The sequence below is a fragment of the Cottoperca gobio genome, chromosome 1, assembly GCF_900634415.1.
Source record: "Cottoperca gobio chromosome 1, fCotGob3.1, whole genome shotgun sequence".
NCBI classification, from domain to species: domain Eukaryota; kingdom Metazoa; phylum Chordata; class Actinopteri; order Perciformes; family Bovichtidae; genus Cottoperca; species Cottoperca gobio.
Genome location: NC_041355.1, coordinates 16,632,849 through 16,649,092, shown reverse-complemented (window position 1 = coordinate 16,649,092; position 16,244 = coordinate 16,632,849). Strand labels below are relative to the sequence as shown.

General features: G+C 40.2%; 1 protein-coding gene across 2 annotated transcripts; it reads right to left on the bottom strand.

The window, feature by feature from the left end:
- Positions 1-332: 332 nt before the first annotated feature.
- LOC115009275 (CD97 antigen-like) lies at positions 333-15,904 on the bottom strand. Of its 2 annotated transcripts, none has more exons than XM_029433201.1 (17): positions 15,358-15,904; positions 10,976-11,047; positions 10,370-10,516; positions 10,158-10,289; positions 8,194-8,334; positions 7,830-7,873; positions 7,520-7,630; positions 7,271-7,424; positions 6,596-6,715; positions 6,316-6,515; positions 6,029-6,196; positions 5,669-5,863; positions 4,346-4,563; positions 4,062-4,220; positions 2,981-3,149; positions 2,727-2,828; positions 333-2,253 (listed from the first exon to the last, which is right to left on the bottom strand). In XM_029433201.1, the coding sequence occupies exons 1-17, from the start codon at positions 15,386-15,388 to the stop codon at positions 2,212-2,214; spliced, it is 2,205 nt and encodes a 734-aa protein (XP_029289061.1). In that variant the 5' UTR covers positions 15,389-15,904; the 3' UTR covers positions 333-2,211. The 2 variants fall into 2 exon arrangements, with proteins under 2 accessions (XP_029289061.1, XP_029289143.1); XM_029433283.1 differs by having other exon boundaries at positions 10,370-10,769; positions 10,862-11,047; positions 15,358-15,902.
- Positions 15,905-16,244: the final 340 nt, after the last annotated feature.

Genomic DNA, 16,244 nt, shown 5'->3' with positions numbered 1-16,244 from the left:
TTGTTCATTGCTTATTGATATGTACAGTAGCCTATATATATATATATATATATATATATATATATATATATATATATATATATATATATATATATATATATATATATATATATATATATATATATATATATATATATGTGCCAATAGTTTGCTCTTCTTGATTATATGATGTATCTGAGATGTGGGTGAGTCCTGAGCTCTGCAGCTGAGCAACATATTGGCAAATGTTTAGTTTTTCTTCAGAAGTGTGACTCAGTGTATCTATCAATCAATCTATCTATCTATCTATCTATCTATCTATCTTCTGGGTACTAATAGTAATAAACCACACATTTTTCCGATGAAATAGAAGCTTTAATAAAACTTGTGTTGCATATTCTAAAGAAAACAATACCAAACAACATACAAAACAAAGTAGAAAAATAAGTTCATATACCTTCAAACTAGAACTCCTATTCTAATAATAAGAATCTTACATTCACAAAATGCTGCATAATGCACTTAGCTTTTTCACATAAAAATAAATGTTACAATGCATGAATAAAAGGTATCGATGATCATAAAAAGTGCAGCTACACGTAAGAACCTAAAAATAGTTTAGTTGTTAAAACCAACACATACATGGTCTTAACCAGGCTCGTAGGTGAGAAAGGGAGAACCAATTTAAATATAAACAAAAGGTACGGGATCAAACCAATCACATAAAAAGATTGATTAAGATTCCCAATTTATTTTCTCGTTTGTCTCTGATGAATTTCTATGAAGTAGAAAATATAAAAATATATAATTGACAGCTTTATTACAACAAGTAAACTGTTCAGGTTCTGGAGGTGAGGCTGGTCCTCAAGTCTTCTTGATTATCACATGCACCATGTGAAGATGTGCTGGATTATCAGATTTACAATTGAAAAGTGCAATAACATGAACAAACACAGGTCTGTACAACTCCCACATTTAGACCTTATCAAAACAGCTGCAGTTCTCATTTCAGGGATGTGATACCTTACAGTCACTAACAATGTGTATACTGTAGGCTATAGCTATAATAAGAAAACATGACAACAAAATGGAAGTTAATTCCATAAACACAGTTTGATTGCAGGAAGCTACAGGCTTATCCGAAGGGTGGGTCCCTGTTTGTGCACTTCTCAAGGGACTTTATGTTGGATTTGTTTTTTAGTTTGCTCATTAAAAAGAAAGAATATGTATCTTCATATGCACCAGTGATAAAAGCTCCCAGCGTAATAGCTATTCAAGAAATATTTATTTTTTTAAAAGCCACAAGTGATAAAAAAAAAAAATCACTTACTTTGTTTAAAATCAAGAAACAACAGACATAAATCCTTATACAAGCCCACGTGGGATTTGCAGGAACATGAAGGGAACATCAGAGGCATGTCGTGGGACATTTGCATCATCAGTCAGTTTCTTTGCCGTTACAACATACAGTATGTTAACAACATGCTGTATGTATTGTAACAGATATGGAAACAGATATTCTGATTGGTATTTCCCTTGAACAAAAGGCACACCCACCCTTATTTTTTACATAAAACATTTAGAAAAATCCAGCGCAAACTGATTGCTCATGCTTTAAACATAAAAAGCATCACTCATATTTTCTTGTAGCCTACATAATGTAGACTTTATAGTCTGCACTTGAAAATAAATAGTCTATATCAGTCTACAGTATGTATGTTCTACTTGTAATCGCTCTAAAGGTAATACAGCTTATAGTATGATTGTGATATGTTTTGGATGAACCGATATGATACTGAAATGTCTTCACTTACACTTAAAGAGTTCCTGAATAATCAGAAGTCATTGCCTGCTGTGACAAAAATGACCCATTCAAAGGACTACTTTCTGACCCATAATGCAATTGATTGGCAGACGATGCTAATCATATCGCTGGATTCAGGTTTACGGTTTTTGAATGTGGTCCCTTTAACTTCATTAGGGTCTGAAAGGCCTGAGATGTAACTATTGGGGCCAATTGCCCTCAGACTTATCTTGATTACTCTGATTAGTTGTACTATTAAACAATTGGTGTTGTGGTACAACAAAGGTAAAACACAGTTTCAATTGACATGACAGCTAAATAATGACTAGGCGTTTATTTGAAGTGATCCAAACCTTTAAAATCAGGGTTAACTTAGCCCAGATAGGGTTAAAGGTGTGAGGTTTTACTAAAGTAAAAGATGAAGCGCTTCATATTTGGGATTCTCCGGTGTGCTGCCCACTCCGAGAACCCTGATGAACACAAACGGCAGAAGTTCAGAAACAATGATACACAATGTACTGTATGTAATATGCTTGCCGCTGTAGAAGAAGTACGGTTTTATTCAAGTAAAAGTAGCTATACCACAATGTTAAAACACACCAGAGCAAGTAAAAGTTAATGTATGCATAAGTGTTATATCTGTATGATATTACTGAAATTAAGTCGTTGATACATTATCAAGTAAATTGCCTTTTTATGTCATAGTTGGTCAAGGTGGAGCTAAAGATGATCATATGTGTGTATATTAAATTTGAATCTGCTAAGTAACACGCTACTGTAAACGTCAGATAAATGTAGTGAAAGTACATTTCCACCTGAAATGTTGTGGAGTTGAAGTATTAGGTAGTGCAAAAAGGAAATACTCAAAAGTGTACTTGAGCATAGTAGTTGAGTGTTTGTGACTCAGAGAGAGCGATAGTGAGTGAGGTCACTTTATACTTACTTGAGACTGACTACTGGAGGGATTGGTACTGGTGAAGTCCGAGTATCTCTTCTTCTGTGGTGTGCAGATACAGGACAGGAAGTGGGCGTACTCCTCTCTCACCTGCAGAGGGCAGCAGAACATCAGGGGGAAAATCCACAGCTCAAAACCCTTACTTACCCTCTTTGTTGTTACACTTCGGCTTGTAGTTTAACATTTTATAGTCTCATCTGTTGTGTTAATACTCAGCTACACACGCAGCTGCTGTATCCTACCTGTTTAGACAGGAGGCAGTGCATGATGAAGACCAGCGCTCCCTGCAGGCTGTTGAGGATAGTGAAGATGTATGCTAGCACTGTGGAGCCCTCTTGAAACAGGAAGGCTCCAAACACCCACATGAGACCCAGTATGCACATCTGGGCGATAGCTGTCACTGTGAAAGCTCTGCAGGGGAGAAATGAGTGGGGGGGGGGGGTCAGAGAAGGATAAAGAGTGAAAGAAAAGATTAACATAAGAGCAGACACAAGGATGACTCAGTTACTATTGCAGTGTCTGGAAACCCCTGAAGAGTGGAAAGGAAGAGAAAGAAAGGGGATGGTGTTTCACAAAGCAGCAGTTCGCTGTCTACTGAGAGCCGGTGGAAAAAGAGAAGAAACCGGTAAATATAAAATAATTGACGTACTCTGCATGGGCCCACCCTTTGTAGTATTTGGTGATTATCGTGTTCCTATTAATAACAAGCAATATAATTCACATCAAGATACCGAGGCGTTGAATAGTAAAAGTGTAACCATCTAAAACACCAGGTTTGAACTTCAGTCCCTCAGATCCTGAGGAAACCCATCTGAAACGTGGAAGGATACTACGACACTGACAGAAACCGCAGAAACCTTCTGATTATAATCGAATGCTTTCTGAGCTTTCTGAAAAACGTCTCCCTTGACTTTAGCACAAGAAGTTCACGTTCCCAATGCCCTGGATTAAATTGAGCATCACTAATTGATGAGCCAGTGTATTTCAAATGTGTGCTGCTGCTGCTCATGTTTATACAGCGTTGTTCGCAAATGCACTATGTGGAGTGAAAAATGAGCATAGATGGAGTGGGGGGAGCCCCTCAGTAGCACGTCATTAAAGAGCAGAGTTGGTACTAAAACATTTGCTACCTTCCCCCCCACACACACAAAACTCTCACATTCTTTCCATCCATGCATTCTTCAGCTCTCAAAGCTGCTCCATTGAGCCAACACACGCACTGACTTGCAGTGGTGTAGGTGAGGGTCACATTACTTCCCAACAGCGAGAGCAGACACACACATTAAGCCCCATTGTTCCAAGCAAACAAACACACAGACTAACCTAATTTTGTGCAGTTGGGAGAGGTCTGGGTTGAGGCTGGTGAACTTCTGCGCGAGCTTCCAGACGGTGACAATGAAAAAGAAGACGTTCAGGAAGATGATGAAGCACACAGGGCCGTAGAAGCTCCAGATGAGGCCTTTTTCTAGGGACAGCCAGCAGCTAGTTTGAGAAGAAGGAAAACACATTTCCTGACGTCACTGAGATAGATAACAGCAGGTCTGTGTAATGACCTGATGTAATTGCTCTCACACATCAAGTATGCAAACACATACTGTAACACTTACTGTTGGGCAGTGCCATAGCCGTGTGGTCTAATGATGGCAGATATAATGACGATAACAAGGGGTGTCCCATAACCAGTGAGGTATAAGTACAGGGGCCGAATGGAGGCGTTGAACACCAGGACCACCATACGGTACAGCTGCACTCCTTCTAACAGCATCCAGGCAAACACACCCATGAAGAAGAAATGGAGCATAGCTGCGACAAACCTGCAGCCGCCCTGTAATAATATAACATGGGCAAGATCAGAGATTAAGGAGCAGAGGAGTTAAATGTGTAAAGGCAGGATTCTGATCAAGAATAGCTTTTTTTTAATTATCATGACCATGTTTGTTTTCCAAACTCTTAAGATTCATCTGCTGCTCACTGCCTTCCCCTAGGGCCCTGTTTCATGTGTTTCTCTTTTAACTCTAGGCTCTAAATTGTCTCTTATGTGTTTTCCCTTTGAAATTGGGTCTCTAATGGTATTTCTAAGATGTAATTGCAGGAGTGTTTTTGGATCTCACTTCCAAGAAATCTTGTTTGATCTGATTTTTCCCGGGAAGTTTCCGCAGATACCCACTTCACAGATGCAAAGACACAGGCTCAATCACCATTGTGTCACCTCATTCCGCGATAGATGTGACTTAACACATTTATTGAATTGAAAATCTTCGAGATTATTACTTTTAGGTATTAAAAGTATAAGTACCAACTAGGGCCTTTCATTATCATTAATAATATGATAGTTAGTTTTGAAAGATGTAGCATAATATTATTGCATAATCGTTAATAATTCATTAACATTTGACCAACATTTTAAGAGAAGAAGGTCGGTGCTAAATTAAACTACTTGATTTACTGTTGGAAGGTTTAATCTATTAAAATGTAGCATAAACTGATCATAGTGTGCCTACAATCTGAGTAATAACTGTAGCTGGCAAAAACAAAATACAATATGTTGTGAAATACAATATTGTGAAATGTTGTGGAGTACAATATAAAGTTGCATAAAGTGGAAAGTACAAGTTCCCTGAAATACAGTTACTTTCAACAACTAATTAAGACACAGGTATTACAATTATGTGTAATTTAGAAAAGAGAAGTTAGAAGTTAGTACAAACAACACTGTCGGCCTTCTCAAGAATACTCTGTGTGAAAATGTCTGGAGGGCCTCTTGAGCTATTAACTGGCCTCTCTGCATGTTGCTGCAAGGTGAGTGGAACAGCTAAACCCACTGTAAATACTTTAATCAAATCACTTTCTTAGTAAAGACGAGGTCACTAGTGAGATTAATGCGGTGCTTGCAGATAAAGTCACTATTTGGTTGCACGAACATAACATACCACAGGTTTAGTTTGTGAAATGCCAGCCAGAAAGAAGAGGTCAGCTATGAAGAGGCAGATACAGAGGTGCAGGTGGATGGTGGTGCGGGTCCCTTGTATGCAGCGGCAGAACTTGAATGTCAGGATGCAAAGTATGAGGCACAGCAGGGAGATGGTCAGCCCTATCTTGGTCACCACCTGGAGCCCAAAGGTGTGCTAAGAGAGAAGGCATGGTAGATCCCAAGTTTAAAACTTACAACATCATTCAGGATTTGCATAATAGACATGTCTCCTTTTTCAAGACTGCTTTCATTTCATTATTTCATATTGCCATTTTACCCAACAACACTTATATTTGTGTTTGCCTTGTCTGCTTCTTACCTCGATGGGGTAGAGTGCCATGAGCACAGCGAAGCTGCTCAGATGTTTACTTGTACACACAGTGTGTGTTGCATTAGAGTGCTGTTGATAAAAACCATCTGTGGACCAGGTCCCTTTCTTATTCCAGTACGCACAGATGTATCTCACCTCAGCCGACTCCTCTGTGTCCTATGCACAAAACCATACATCATGTCAAAAGTAGGCATTGTGTTTCATTTATTTCTTCATATTACATTATGACCAAAAGTATGACCACACTGAGAAGACTGTGGGACAGGGGGGACTACCTGTAGATGTCTGAGGGTGATGTTGACAGGGCGGTCCAGGTTCTGAGTGGATGGATTAGAGACCACGACAGACACAACTCGAGAGGAGATCTGAAAGGAGGGATTCACGCCATCTTTTTTAGGTCCTTTGATACTCTCAAAAGACCGGTTAACAGATATCTCAAGATTCTTGTAGCTCAACAACGCAGCCAGAGCAAAACCTGTAAAAGACAAAAAGAAATATGATAGTATTCATTGATAAACTTTAAAAATAATTTTCCCGAAGAGAAGAAAAGATTACCAGGGTATGATTCTATCCCTGATGCTGTTGTCCAGTCAGTGTCGAGTGTAGCATTCTCATTGGTCAGATGGATCGGTCCGGTGGGTGGAGTCGTTCCCCTTTGCACTGCAATCGCTGCCTCTATTTGAACAGATAACTCATTTCAGATGGCACAGTTCACATTAGCTTTCCCACCTTCATTTATTAAAGGAATACTACCCACAGAATGACCATTTGTACATCAATAACTCAACCAGTGTTACCTTAAAGAAAACTATGTTCTTCTCACGTGCCTCCACGGTAAAAATCCAAAGGTTTTAAATAGTAAGGTTTTGTGTGTGTTTGGGAAGTAGTGAGCATACAACTCAATAAATGAGACTTGGATTATACTGCACGAGTTGTGTTTGTAAACGAATGTTTTGATATCATTTTCCTGTTATATGTGGCCCCCATTTACTTCAATTCATCGAGAATCTTTTCCGTTTTTGGGATTCTTCATACACCGCATGCGGAAAAAAACAACAGTTTATTTAAGAATTCAAGGTAACATGGGTTGATTGGTTTATAAATGTACATTTTGTGGGTGAAGTATTCCTTTAAACTTTGCAGACATCCTCATCCATAGAAATGGCCTGTGAGTTTCTAATGATTCAAATACAGTATGCAAATGTGAGCTGAGCTTATAGACAGTGTTACCTGTCTCAGTGGTCTCTTTCTTGGTATGGTTGTCTTTCAGCTGTGGCCCAATGAGCATAATAGCTTCCTCCATCGTCGCGAGCAGTCCGCTCACTTCTTCACTGCTGTCGATGTGATCGGGGGACAGGATGGCCTCGGCCGCTGTTAAGAGTTTCTGTCCAATTTGCAGGATGTGAGAGTGGGGATTGAGAATACTGTATGTGTTTGCATATAATGTGTGTATTTGTGTTTTGTATCTGGAGCTCTGACCTCCAGTAGCGTCTCTCCATCAGTCTTCACTTCACTATCGGCACTTGGGTTAGACAAAGCCAAACAGCTGCTTCTCATCATGGACAAAATGTCTGCCAGGCCTCCGAGCGACTGAGAGACAGAGAGAATAATAAGACTATTCCGTTTGCTAAAGGGAGGACTGCAGGGAGGTCTAGTAAACAGAAGAAATTGGTTAAAATGTTCTTTATAAAAACCCACGGTGCTGGACGATAACTGGCCATGCACAAATAAACCTTCAATAAGAGTTGAATACATTAAAATCTTTTTTTTATCTGAACATGCAGCTTACCGATGCAGGCCCACCGTCTCCATTGAAGTGGTCACAGTCGAGTGCTAGATGGAACGGAGCGAAACATCAGATTATCATCTCACCGGTTTGATACTTCACTACAGTGTGCATTGAAAGCAAAGGAGTGTGATACAAATCTACACAGCAAAGCAGCAGCACTGAACAGAAACGCATCCCCTTTATCCTGTGAGACATACAACACAGGTTATCTGGAATCAGATGAGTCAACACAGGAAGTACGCAAAGCTACTACAATGATATCTGTGTTGCGAAGTTTGTCCTAAGGAGGGTGTGAACAAGTTAAGGCTTAATATGAGGAAATGAAAGTAAGTAATGGAGATGGAGAGGGATCGTGTACACTCACGTGAGCATGACGTCTTTGTGTTGCCATAGTTGGTGTAACCGTTTGAACAGTTGCACCAGTAACTCCCATTACTGTTGGTACAAGTCCCTTTGACTCCACAGAGGTCTTCTTCCATGTTAGCTTCCTTGCATTCATCTATGTCTGTGTGCGGAGAGGGAACGGAGACATACAGTAAGTGATCACTGACATTCCTCATGGGTAATGATATCAATGTGACACGTCTGAAACAAATCTGAGTATAGCAGGTATGGAGATGGACAAAACATCTCTGCCATGTAACCAGAGGCACGGCTGCGTGAGTCTTTCATTGTCGGCAGAAGGATGTCAGAGACAGTTCTGAACTTGTTGTGAGATGTTGTTAAGAGCTGCAATTTGTTCTGGCAGGAGGCAGGATAACTTGTGGTTTAGGTCAGAGTACAGGGAGTTACAATAGTTGAATCATGATGAATCAAAAGCATGTATGACCTTTTCGAGATCAACCAAGGACAGGAAGTTTTTCATTTCAGAAATGTTCCTTAGGTGGAGGGAAGCTATGAGCTACCTGACTCATAACTACGACGTGACGTCTTTATACAGGTACAAAATGGCGCTCTACTTGGCTATGATGCTCGCTACATAGTGGCAAGGGCAGGAAACACCTCTTAAAGGGAGTGCAGAGAGGACACAAAAGTTACAAAAATTATTTTCATTATGTATTAATCTCTTGATTATTTTCTTGAATAATTAATTGATTGATTGTTTGGTTCTAAAAATGTGGGAAATAATGAGAAATGGTGTCACAATTACCCAGAGCCAAAAGCCACATCTTTATAATGCTTGTTTTGTGTAGCCAATAATTTAATTAATTTAATTAATTCATTAATTAAGCTTGAACCATGAAATGTTTTTGTACGACAAATGATAATCAAAATAGTTGCCTATTAAATTTGTTAGTCATTCTTTCACTTGTACTTGTATATTCTGTTAGGTCAGGGGTGGGGAACCTTTTTCCGATCAAGGGCCATTTTATTTTTTAACTAATGATTGAACTCATAACCTCTGCAAACCAAAATTAAGACGCAGCCCATTCATTGCACCTTTCTTTTATGCTGTGCAAAAAAGCAACTTTTCAATCCATGTATCTTTCTGTTTTATCAGAAATCAACAATCCTTTATTTGTCCCACAACGGGGACATTTATCTGTTTTTAAGTTCCGCTCTGCAGAGAGCTGCTTGTTGGGCCAAACTCCGCAGAAGAGAGTTAACTTTATCCAAACACACTCGTCCTTTCAGCTCGTGCAGTTCGGCATGTTTCGTGCTGTAATGACGCTCGAGATTAGTTTTCATCACCGCACAAACTAGACACACTGGCCTTTTACTTCCACAAAGAAATAATCGTTCGTCCATTTCTCCTGGAAAGTGCGACATTCCACATCTACCTTTCTCTGTTTTACACTCGCCACGTTGCGTTCACCGATGTCAACGACAGTCTCGTTTAATACGTTTTATTAACATGGCGTGACCATGTGATGACACTTTCCGCTCGTGTTGTGTTCAAGGACCTTACCTTGGCCAGGAAAAACAGTCAGTCTCCCGTTTTATACGGTTGCTGACTAGATTTTTGGGGGGGGTTTTCTAGTGGATTATTTTGCGTGTGTTTATGAATTACCTCGAGGGCCGGATCAAATGGTCTCGCGGGCCGTATACGGCCCGGAGGCCGCAGGTTCCCCACCCCTGTGTTAGGTGGTTTCATTTATAAGAAAACATCATATCTTCATTTGCACAGTAACCAGTAGTAACTTCAAGTACTTCAATTTTGTACTTGAGTACAGTATTTAAGTAAATGTACTTAGTTTTATTCCATCACTGAACTTGACAGACAACTTCCACTTCTATGATTCAGTCGATCAAATTGTCTTGTGATCTCAGCGAACTCGCAGCACGGCACCAATCAACTGTAGACACACACAAGTACACACTACTCACCTGTGCACTTTCCACGGGCACTGCTATTCTTGGTGTACCCTGAATGGCAGGTGCACGTGTAGTTCCCAATCAGATTAGTACAATAAGCAGCGTGATCGCAGACATTGATCGTATCGGTGCACTCGTTGACATCTGATAGAAGAAGAGAAGATGAGTTGGACCGTTTGCACAAGAGAGAGACACAGATCACACACACTCACGCACACACTCACCTTGGCATTGTCCATCTAGCGTGAAGTTAACCTGCAATTTAATGTTTTTGTAGCCCGGCAAACACTGACAGTAGAAGCTCCCATATGTGTTGAAACACTTTGTGTGTTTCCCACATGGTCCTGGGGTGTCATTGCACTCATCCATATCTGGATTGGGATAAAAAATACATAAAGCAAAGAGAATACAATTACAGCGATAAATCTCACAAGTCAATAAACAATAACATACTCTTGTCAGTAGATAGTAAACTTGTCATTTTGATTTTAAGCAATCTTTAGTTTTAGCTCCTCAGTCCGTTGTATTTCTTTTTGGTAGCTGCTTGAAATCGTAAGGAATTTAAACTTCTTCTACTGTTGTTTTCTTTGCAATCCACTCTGGATGTGAGCGGTGCTAAAATGCCTAAAATGGAAAAAAGAAGTGGAATGTCATAAAAAAAAAGAGGCTACTTTTCCTGCTCAACTTCAGTAAGAGGTGTTGCATAATGGGAATACCATTTCTTTCTGAGAGCTGTTGTCTTGAGTAGAAGAAACAATAAAGGCATTGGTGGACAGAAGCAAGACAGTGGAGAGCGATGGTTAACATTTGAGATCATGGCAGATTATTACCAACACAAACATTGTCTTCTATCTTTAATCCCTCGCCACAGGATCGACAGTGCCCCAGCATACTCAATAATCCTGCGGAGAAAGAGAGAAAGGCTGTTAAGTTTAAATTCAGAGTTCTCTCCGTACCAAGGAAGACAAATAAATCAGAGCAACCACACCTGTGACCATATTTAAACTGTATTCAGGTCCTCATGGGAAACTTCCGGGCATAGTTCTTCCCAGAAAGGGCATTTGAACAGTCAAAGTAATCCTCCAGTTGGCTCCAAAAGCCGCTTCGCTGGTTATGGTGCAACCCTTGAGTAGAAATTGTAATCCTGCGCACAGTGGTGGTGCCCTATTATCATTTTTGCCCCCCGCCTCTTAGAGCGTCAGTGGCGCTGATTTACTTGCAACACATGACAAAAGTTCCCCAAACTAAAAGATGAGAATCACGTGCAGTTTTGCTGCTGAACTATTACACAATTTCCAGCAATGATGCTTTTAATATAAATGTCAAAAGGTGACTCCAGTGGCTCGAGCAAGGCTCTAGGGATCTGTCTGTGGGTAGATCAGTCGGTCCAACACTTTGGTCCAGACTGAAATATCTTTGCATACATTCATGGTCCACAGAGGATGAATCCTAATGATTTTTGTGGTCCCCTGACTTTTTTTTCTAGTGCCACCAACAGTTCATCGTTTTTACTTACTTGATTTTACATAAACACAGTCTATACTCCATATTCAGACGATAAATACATTTTTGGAGCTTGTAAAGGCATGATGACAAACTCAGTGAACTCTGCTCCTACTCAGCGCCGCTCCCCCTCCCCCGCTACGTCTGCCTGAAATAATGAATGATAGGGTCCGGAGCGGCGGTTTTTTGTCTGATTTCAAACATAAACAAAGTCTTGGCTTTCAGAATATTAAACTATTATTGTCGAATTCAGATGATGAATTCAGCTGTGACGCTTGTAATGGTATGATGACAAGCGGCGAGCAGAGCAACTTAACGGCAGAAGCATTACAATAAGCAGTGTGTATTGTGTGTGTTTTCTTGTGAAATACACACAGCAGAGACACACACACACAAACACACACAAACACACACACTTTCTTCCGTGCGACATTCCCTCATCCGAGAAAAACAAACAGTTGAACATTATGAGAGGACAGCCTGGTCAGCTAACAAGGTTTTTAAGCTTTGTTATAGACCAACAATGTTTCAGTCTGGTCCATGAATCAGAGCTAATCCAACGGCAGTTCTAAGAGGGTGCAAGGGGGAACAGTGACCTCATAATACTAACCCTGGAGCCCCTCTTAAAATAACTGTGGCTAATATTTAGTTACATGTTTTACCCAATAATTAATAATTGTTATAATAATTTAAGGGCAGTGTTTTGGTACCCCTAAAATCACATGTGGATGAGGCCCGGACTGTCTTTGACTTTGTGCCTTGGTTGTTTTTAATGATATAAACACTTTTAGAGAAAGACAGCTAAACATGCAGATCTTTGCTATTTGGATGTTATTTCTGATGTTTATTTTTGGATATTGGATAGTATATTTATCTAAGGCTTGTATGTTCATATGCAGCTTCTATATCTGAATTAACATATGTGCCAAACTGCCTACTGTATTCAAGTTGTGCTCAAGTTAAACTTTAATTCAAATTGTATATTGATGAGCGTGCACGTGAGAACGGGCAAGCATGTGGTTATGGGGGTGCACATGTATGTGAGTGCCTTTGTTCAATGCATTGATGTTTGCAAGTGACGAAGGGAGAACAGAATAGTGTCTGTGTTTGTGCTTCATGATTCATTTGAATAAGTTGCAAACTTTGAAGGTATTTTTCTCAAAATCATGGCCAAAGTCATTAGAACAAAAACAATATAGATATCATTGGAAAGCTAAGAATCATTGGAAAGCTAAGAATATCCTCTTCCCAATAGTGTATACAACTCAAAATGTTTTTTCAAGGTCAATGTGACTGAAAATGATAGAGCAAGTCATGTGCATGTGTCCATTTCAGTCTGATTGGTATCTTCCTCCCAATAAACTCCACCCATCACTCCCCCACGCCTGTCAGATTACCCACACACTATAGCAGACACAATGTCAGTCACATTATCTGACTCAAGATTCAATGGTAAGGCAGAAAACAGTGCCCCCTACATGATGTAAGTAGAAAAATCCCAAATCCCTGTCTTGTGTTTCCCTCCCTCGATCACAATGAGCCCTCTGTTGTTGCTGGATGTCCCACAGTAACATCGCTTTAGGAAAACCAGTTTGACAGGGACAGTGAGTGTGTTACTGAGTCTAACTTTATAACTAAATAACTGTGGACAGAAACAAAGCCTGAAAGCATACAAAGAGTGACTTTGTGCTCCGCTAGCAGCTGACGTTCATTCACCAGTAAGCGCAGCGGGGAATGAGAATAGTTGTCTGTAACATAAACTGTCCTCTGTGTGTCTCTTCTGTCTTCTGGTCTGTTCCTCTTCCTGTTGCATTATCTTTTAGGCCTGATAGAAAGTGAAAGTTACAAATGTAGCCTTTTGCAAACACCGAGGTTGGTCTCTGCCTCTGTGTGTTATGTTGCATGCATATGAAAGCAATTGCATGTTTTACTCTGATCAAAAGTCAAGCTGACTAACATAAACTGTGTAGTCATGGGTTACAAATCATTTTTTTAAAATGAAGGGAAACTTGCTTCTGCTAACCTTTTCAAAAGATACCACTGAGTAAAAAAAAGATGGCTTTGATACCTTGGTGCTCAGTAAAATGACTATAACCATTTTATTTATTACCTATTAAAACAAACCATGGACTCCAGTTTGTGTTCGAAAATCTAGCAGCGTATGAATTTAGGAAGAGATCATGCCGGCTGTTCTGGCTCTTTTATTGTCTAAAAACATCTTTGGACACAGTACTGTGCTAAGGGTCATAAATCCTGGTTGAATAGTCATAAATCAGGCTCTTTCAAACTTGAAGGACATTGTTCAAGTATTGTTCAAAATCTTCAACTTTTTAAATATAAGCCCCTCTTGTATTTTTAATCTGGGCTTCCTATAAGCCATTGCTGATTTCACCTCGTAGGATAAGAGCAGCAAGTTGTGAACATTGAAATATTCTCACCTTTTAAAGTTGTTATTGTTAACATGTTTGTTAGCATCCAGCAGACACAGAGCAACACTAACATTCAGTTAAAGTCGTTTCAGGCCACTCAATAAAGTCCAAAATTCACTCTCCTATTTTATCTCTATTGTTGGTCTCCACCAACTTCCAATATTTGTTTCCTCCTGCTGCAGCGAATAAAAAACCTGAGCTGTAAGAAGCTTAAATGCTCTGTCGCGCTAAAGCAGGGGCGTCAAACATGCGGCCCTTTTCAGAATGTACTTGTACTTTTTCGCTCTAAAACGAAGGGAAGAATTTGGAGTTGTGGTTATTTACAGGTTATTGTGCTGTAATCTTACTGGTCCGGCACACTTGAGATCAAATTGTGCTGCATGTGGCCCCTGAACTACAATGAGTTTGACAACCCTGCGCTAAAGGAACCTGCAGTGTTGGGTGATCGTTTATGATGGATTCATCACTACGAGCGACCACTTTTATTTGCATATGAAAACAACTGTGATTGCTTATAACCCAAAGGCTTCATTTTACTCTGATCAATAGTAAAGCAGACAAATAAAGCTGCTTGATAATTTGTGTTTCTTCAATAACACTCTTTCAAACTTGAACGTCCCATCCTGTCAATGTTTGTGTTTTAGTCAAACAGGTTTATATTCTTCCTGTTGCGAGTCACGGTTTGCCCTGAGACCTCTGCACGCTGCCACAACTCATTCAGGCTCTGGGTTTGTTTCTCTCTGCCTGAGGAGCTGCTGCTCTAACTGTCCAGTGACCGAGGTTCTTACTACACAGCAGTTACTCTGACCTCCGTCCGTACATCACAGCAGCACACACAGCAGGATGGCTGCGCAGTGCTCACTGTCTGACAGGGTTAACGCTTCTGATGCTGCCCATGTGGCCGAGAACTAAGCTTCTAAAAATGTTAAAACCCCTTCTACTATCAAATTCACCAGTTGTGACCACTGGCAATAGTTGCCATATTAGTGGCTGAGCTTTTTATATATACATACTGTATATATATATATATATATATATATATAAACAACAATATTCGTGTTTTTGACAAAAACAAGAGTACATCAACTTAAGTTTACCTAAGTACATTTCTAAACTTCCCCATACTGTTTCTACTTTTCTTTTCTTTTTCAACCTCCACACACCCACCCAGTCACACACACACACACACACACACACACACACACACACACACACACACACACACACACACACACACACACACACACACACACACACTGTGCTCTCATTGATAAACTTACCAAGAACAAGTAGCTCCTTCAAAGACCCCATTTCAAAGGCAAACCAGTATCCCCACACAGCTGACTTTATCAGAACTATGAATTAGTTGTAAATCTTGAAGATCTGTTTAGATCCTCACAAAGTAAAAAAAAAAAAAAAGATATGAGTATTGTTCTTCTTCTCTTCTTCTTCTCTGTAGTCCAAGGTCCATAAAATCCAGTGTGAGAGTAAAAAAACTAAAAGATAAATCCTTTCTGTAGAGGATAATTGTATGGCAGGGAAATAACAGTGAACCCTCAGTTCAGTTTTCTTCCTCTCAGATTCAGACTCTCAGTCTGAGTACGCCTCGCTCTCTCCTTGAATCCCCACCCCTCCCTCTCTCTTTCTCTCTCTCTCTTTCTTTCTCTCTCTCTCTCTCTCTCTCTCTCTTCTCTCGCTCTCTCTCTTTCTCTCTCTCTCTCTCTCCGTTTCACTTATCTGTGTGGCCTTGTCTCTGTCATGTCACTCTTTCTTACTCTTTCACTCCATATCTTTCCATGTGGACACATTTCTCACACTGGCACCGTATCACATTGCTTGCACAACCCCCCCCCCTCCCCTCTGTCTACGCCGTCTTTCACGTTTCCCTTTACGCTCCAGCGCGCTCTATTTCAGTAGCTATTCACAACACTCTCATGAGAGACAGAGGAAGAGAGGAGGGGGGAACAGAGAGGGAAGAGAGGCCGATGACTAACACTCAATCTAAACAGCTGCTGCTGTCCTTGAGTTTTGCCAGTAAGTAATCGTATATCTGTTCCCTTTTTCCCCGACTCCTACTCTCAATCTTCCTCCTACTTTTCCTCCTTTCCCCCCCAAATGTTCAGCCCTTCACCCAATTCCAGTGACAAACCTTCTGCATGTTCTCAAC

Excerpts from the sequence above, each read along its gene's own strand:
- LOC115009275 (XM_029433201.1), bottom strand. The coding sequence starts at position 15,388 with ATGGGGTCTTTGAAGGAGCTACTTGTTCTTG. Across the intron at positions 10,290-10,369 it reads GCTAGATGGACAATGCCAAG|ATGTCAACGAGTGCACCGAT; the intron begins GTGAGTGTGTGC and ends TTCTTCTATCAG. Across the intron at positions 7,425-7,519 it reads ATGGAGAGACGCTACTGGAG|AAACTCTTAACAGCGGCCGA; the intron begins GTCAGAGCTCCA and ends CAAATTGGACAG.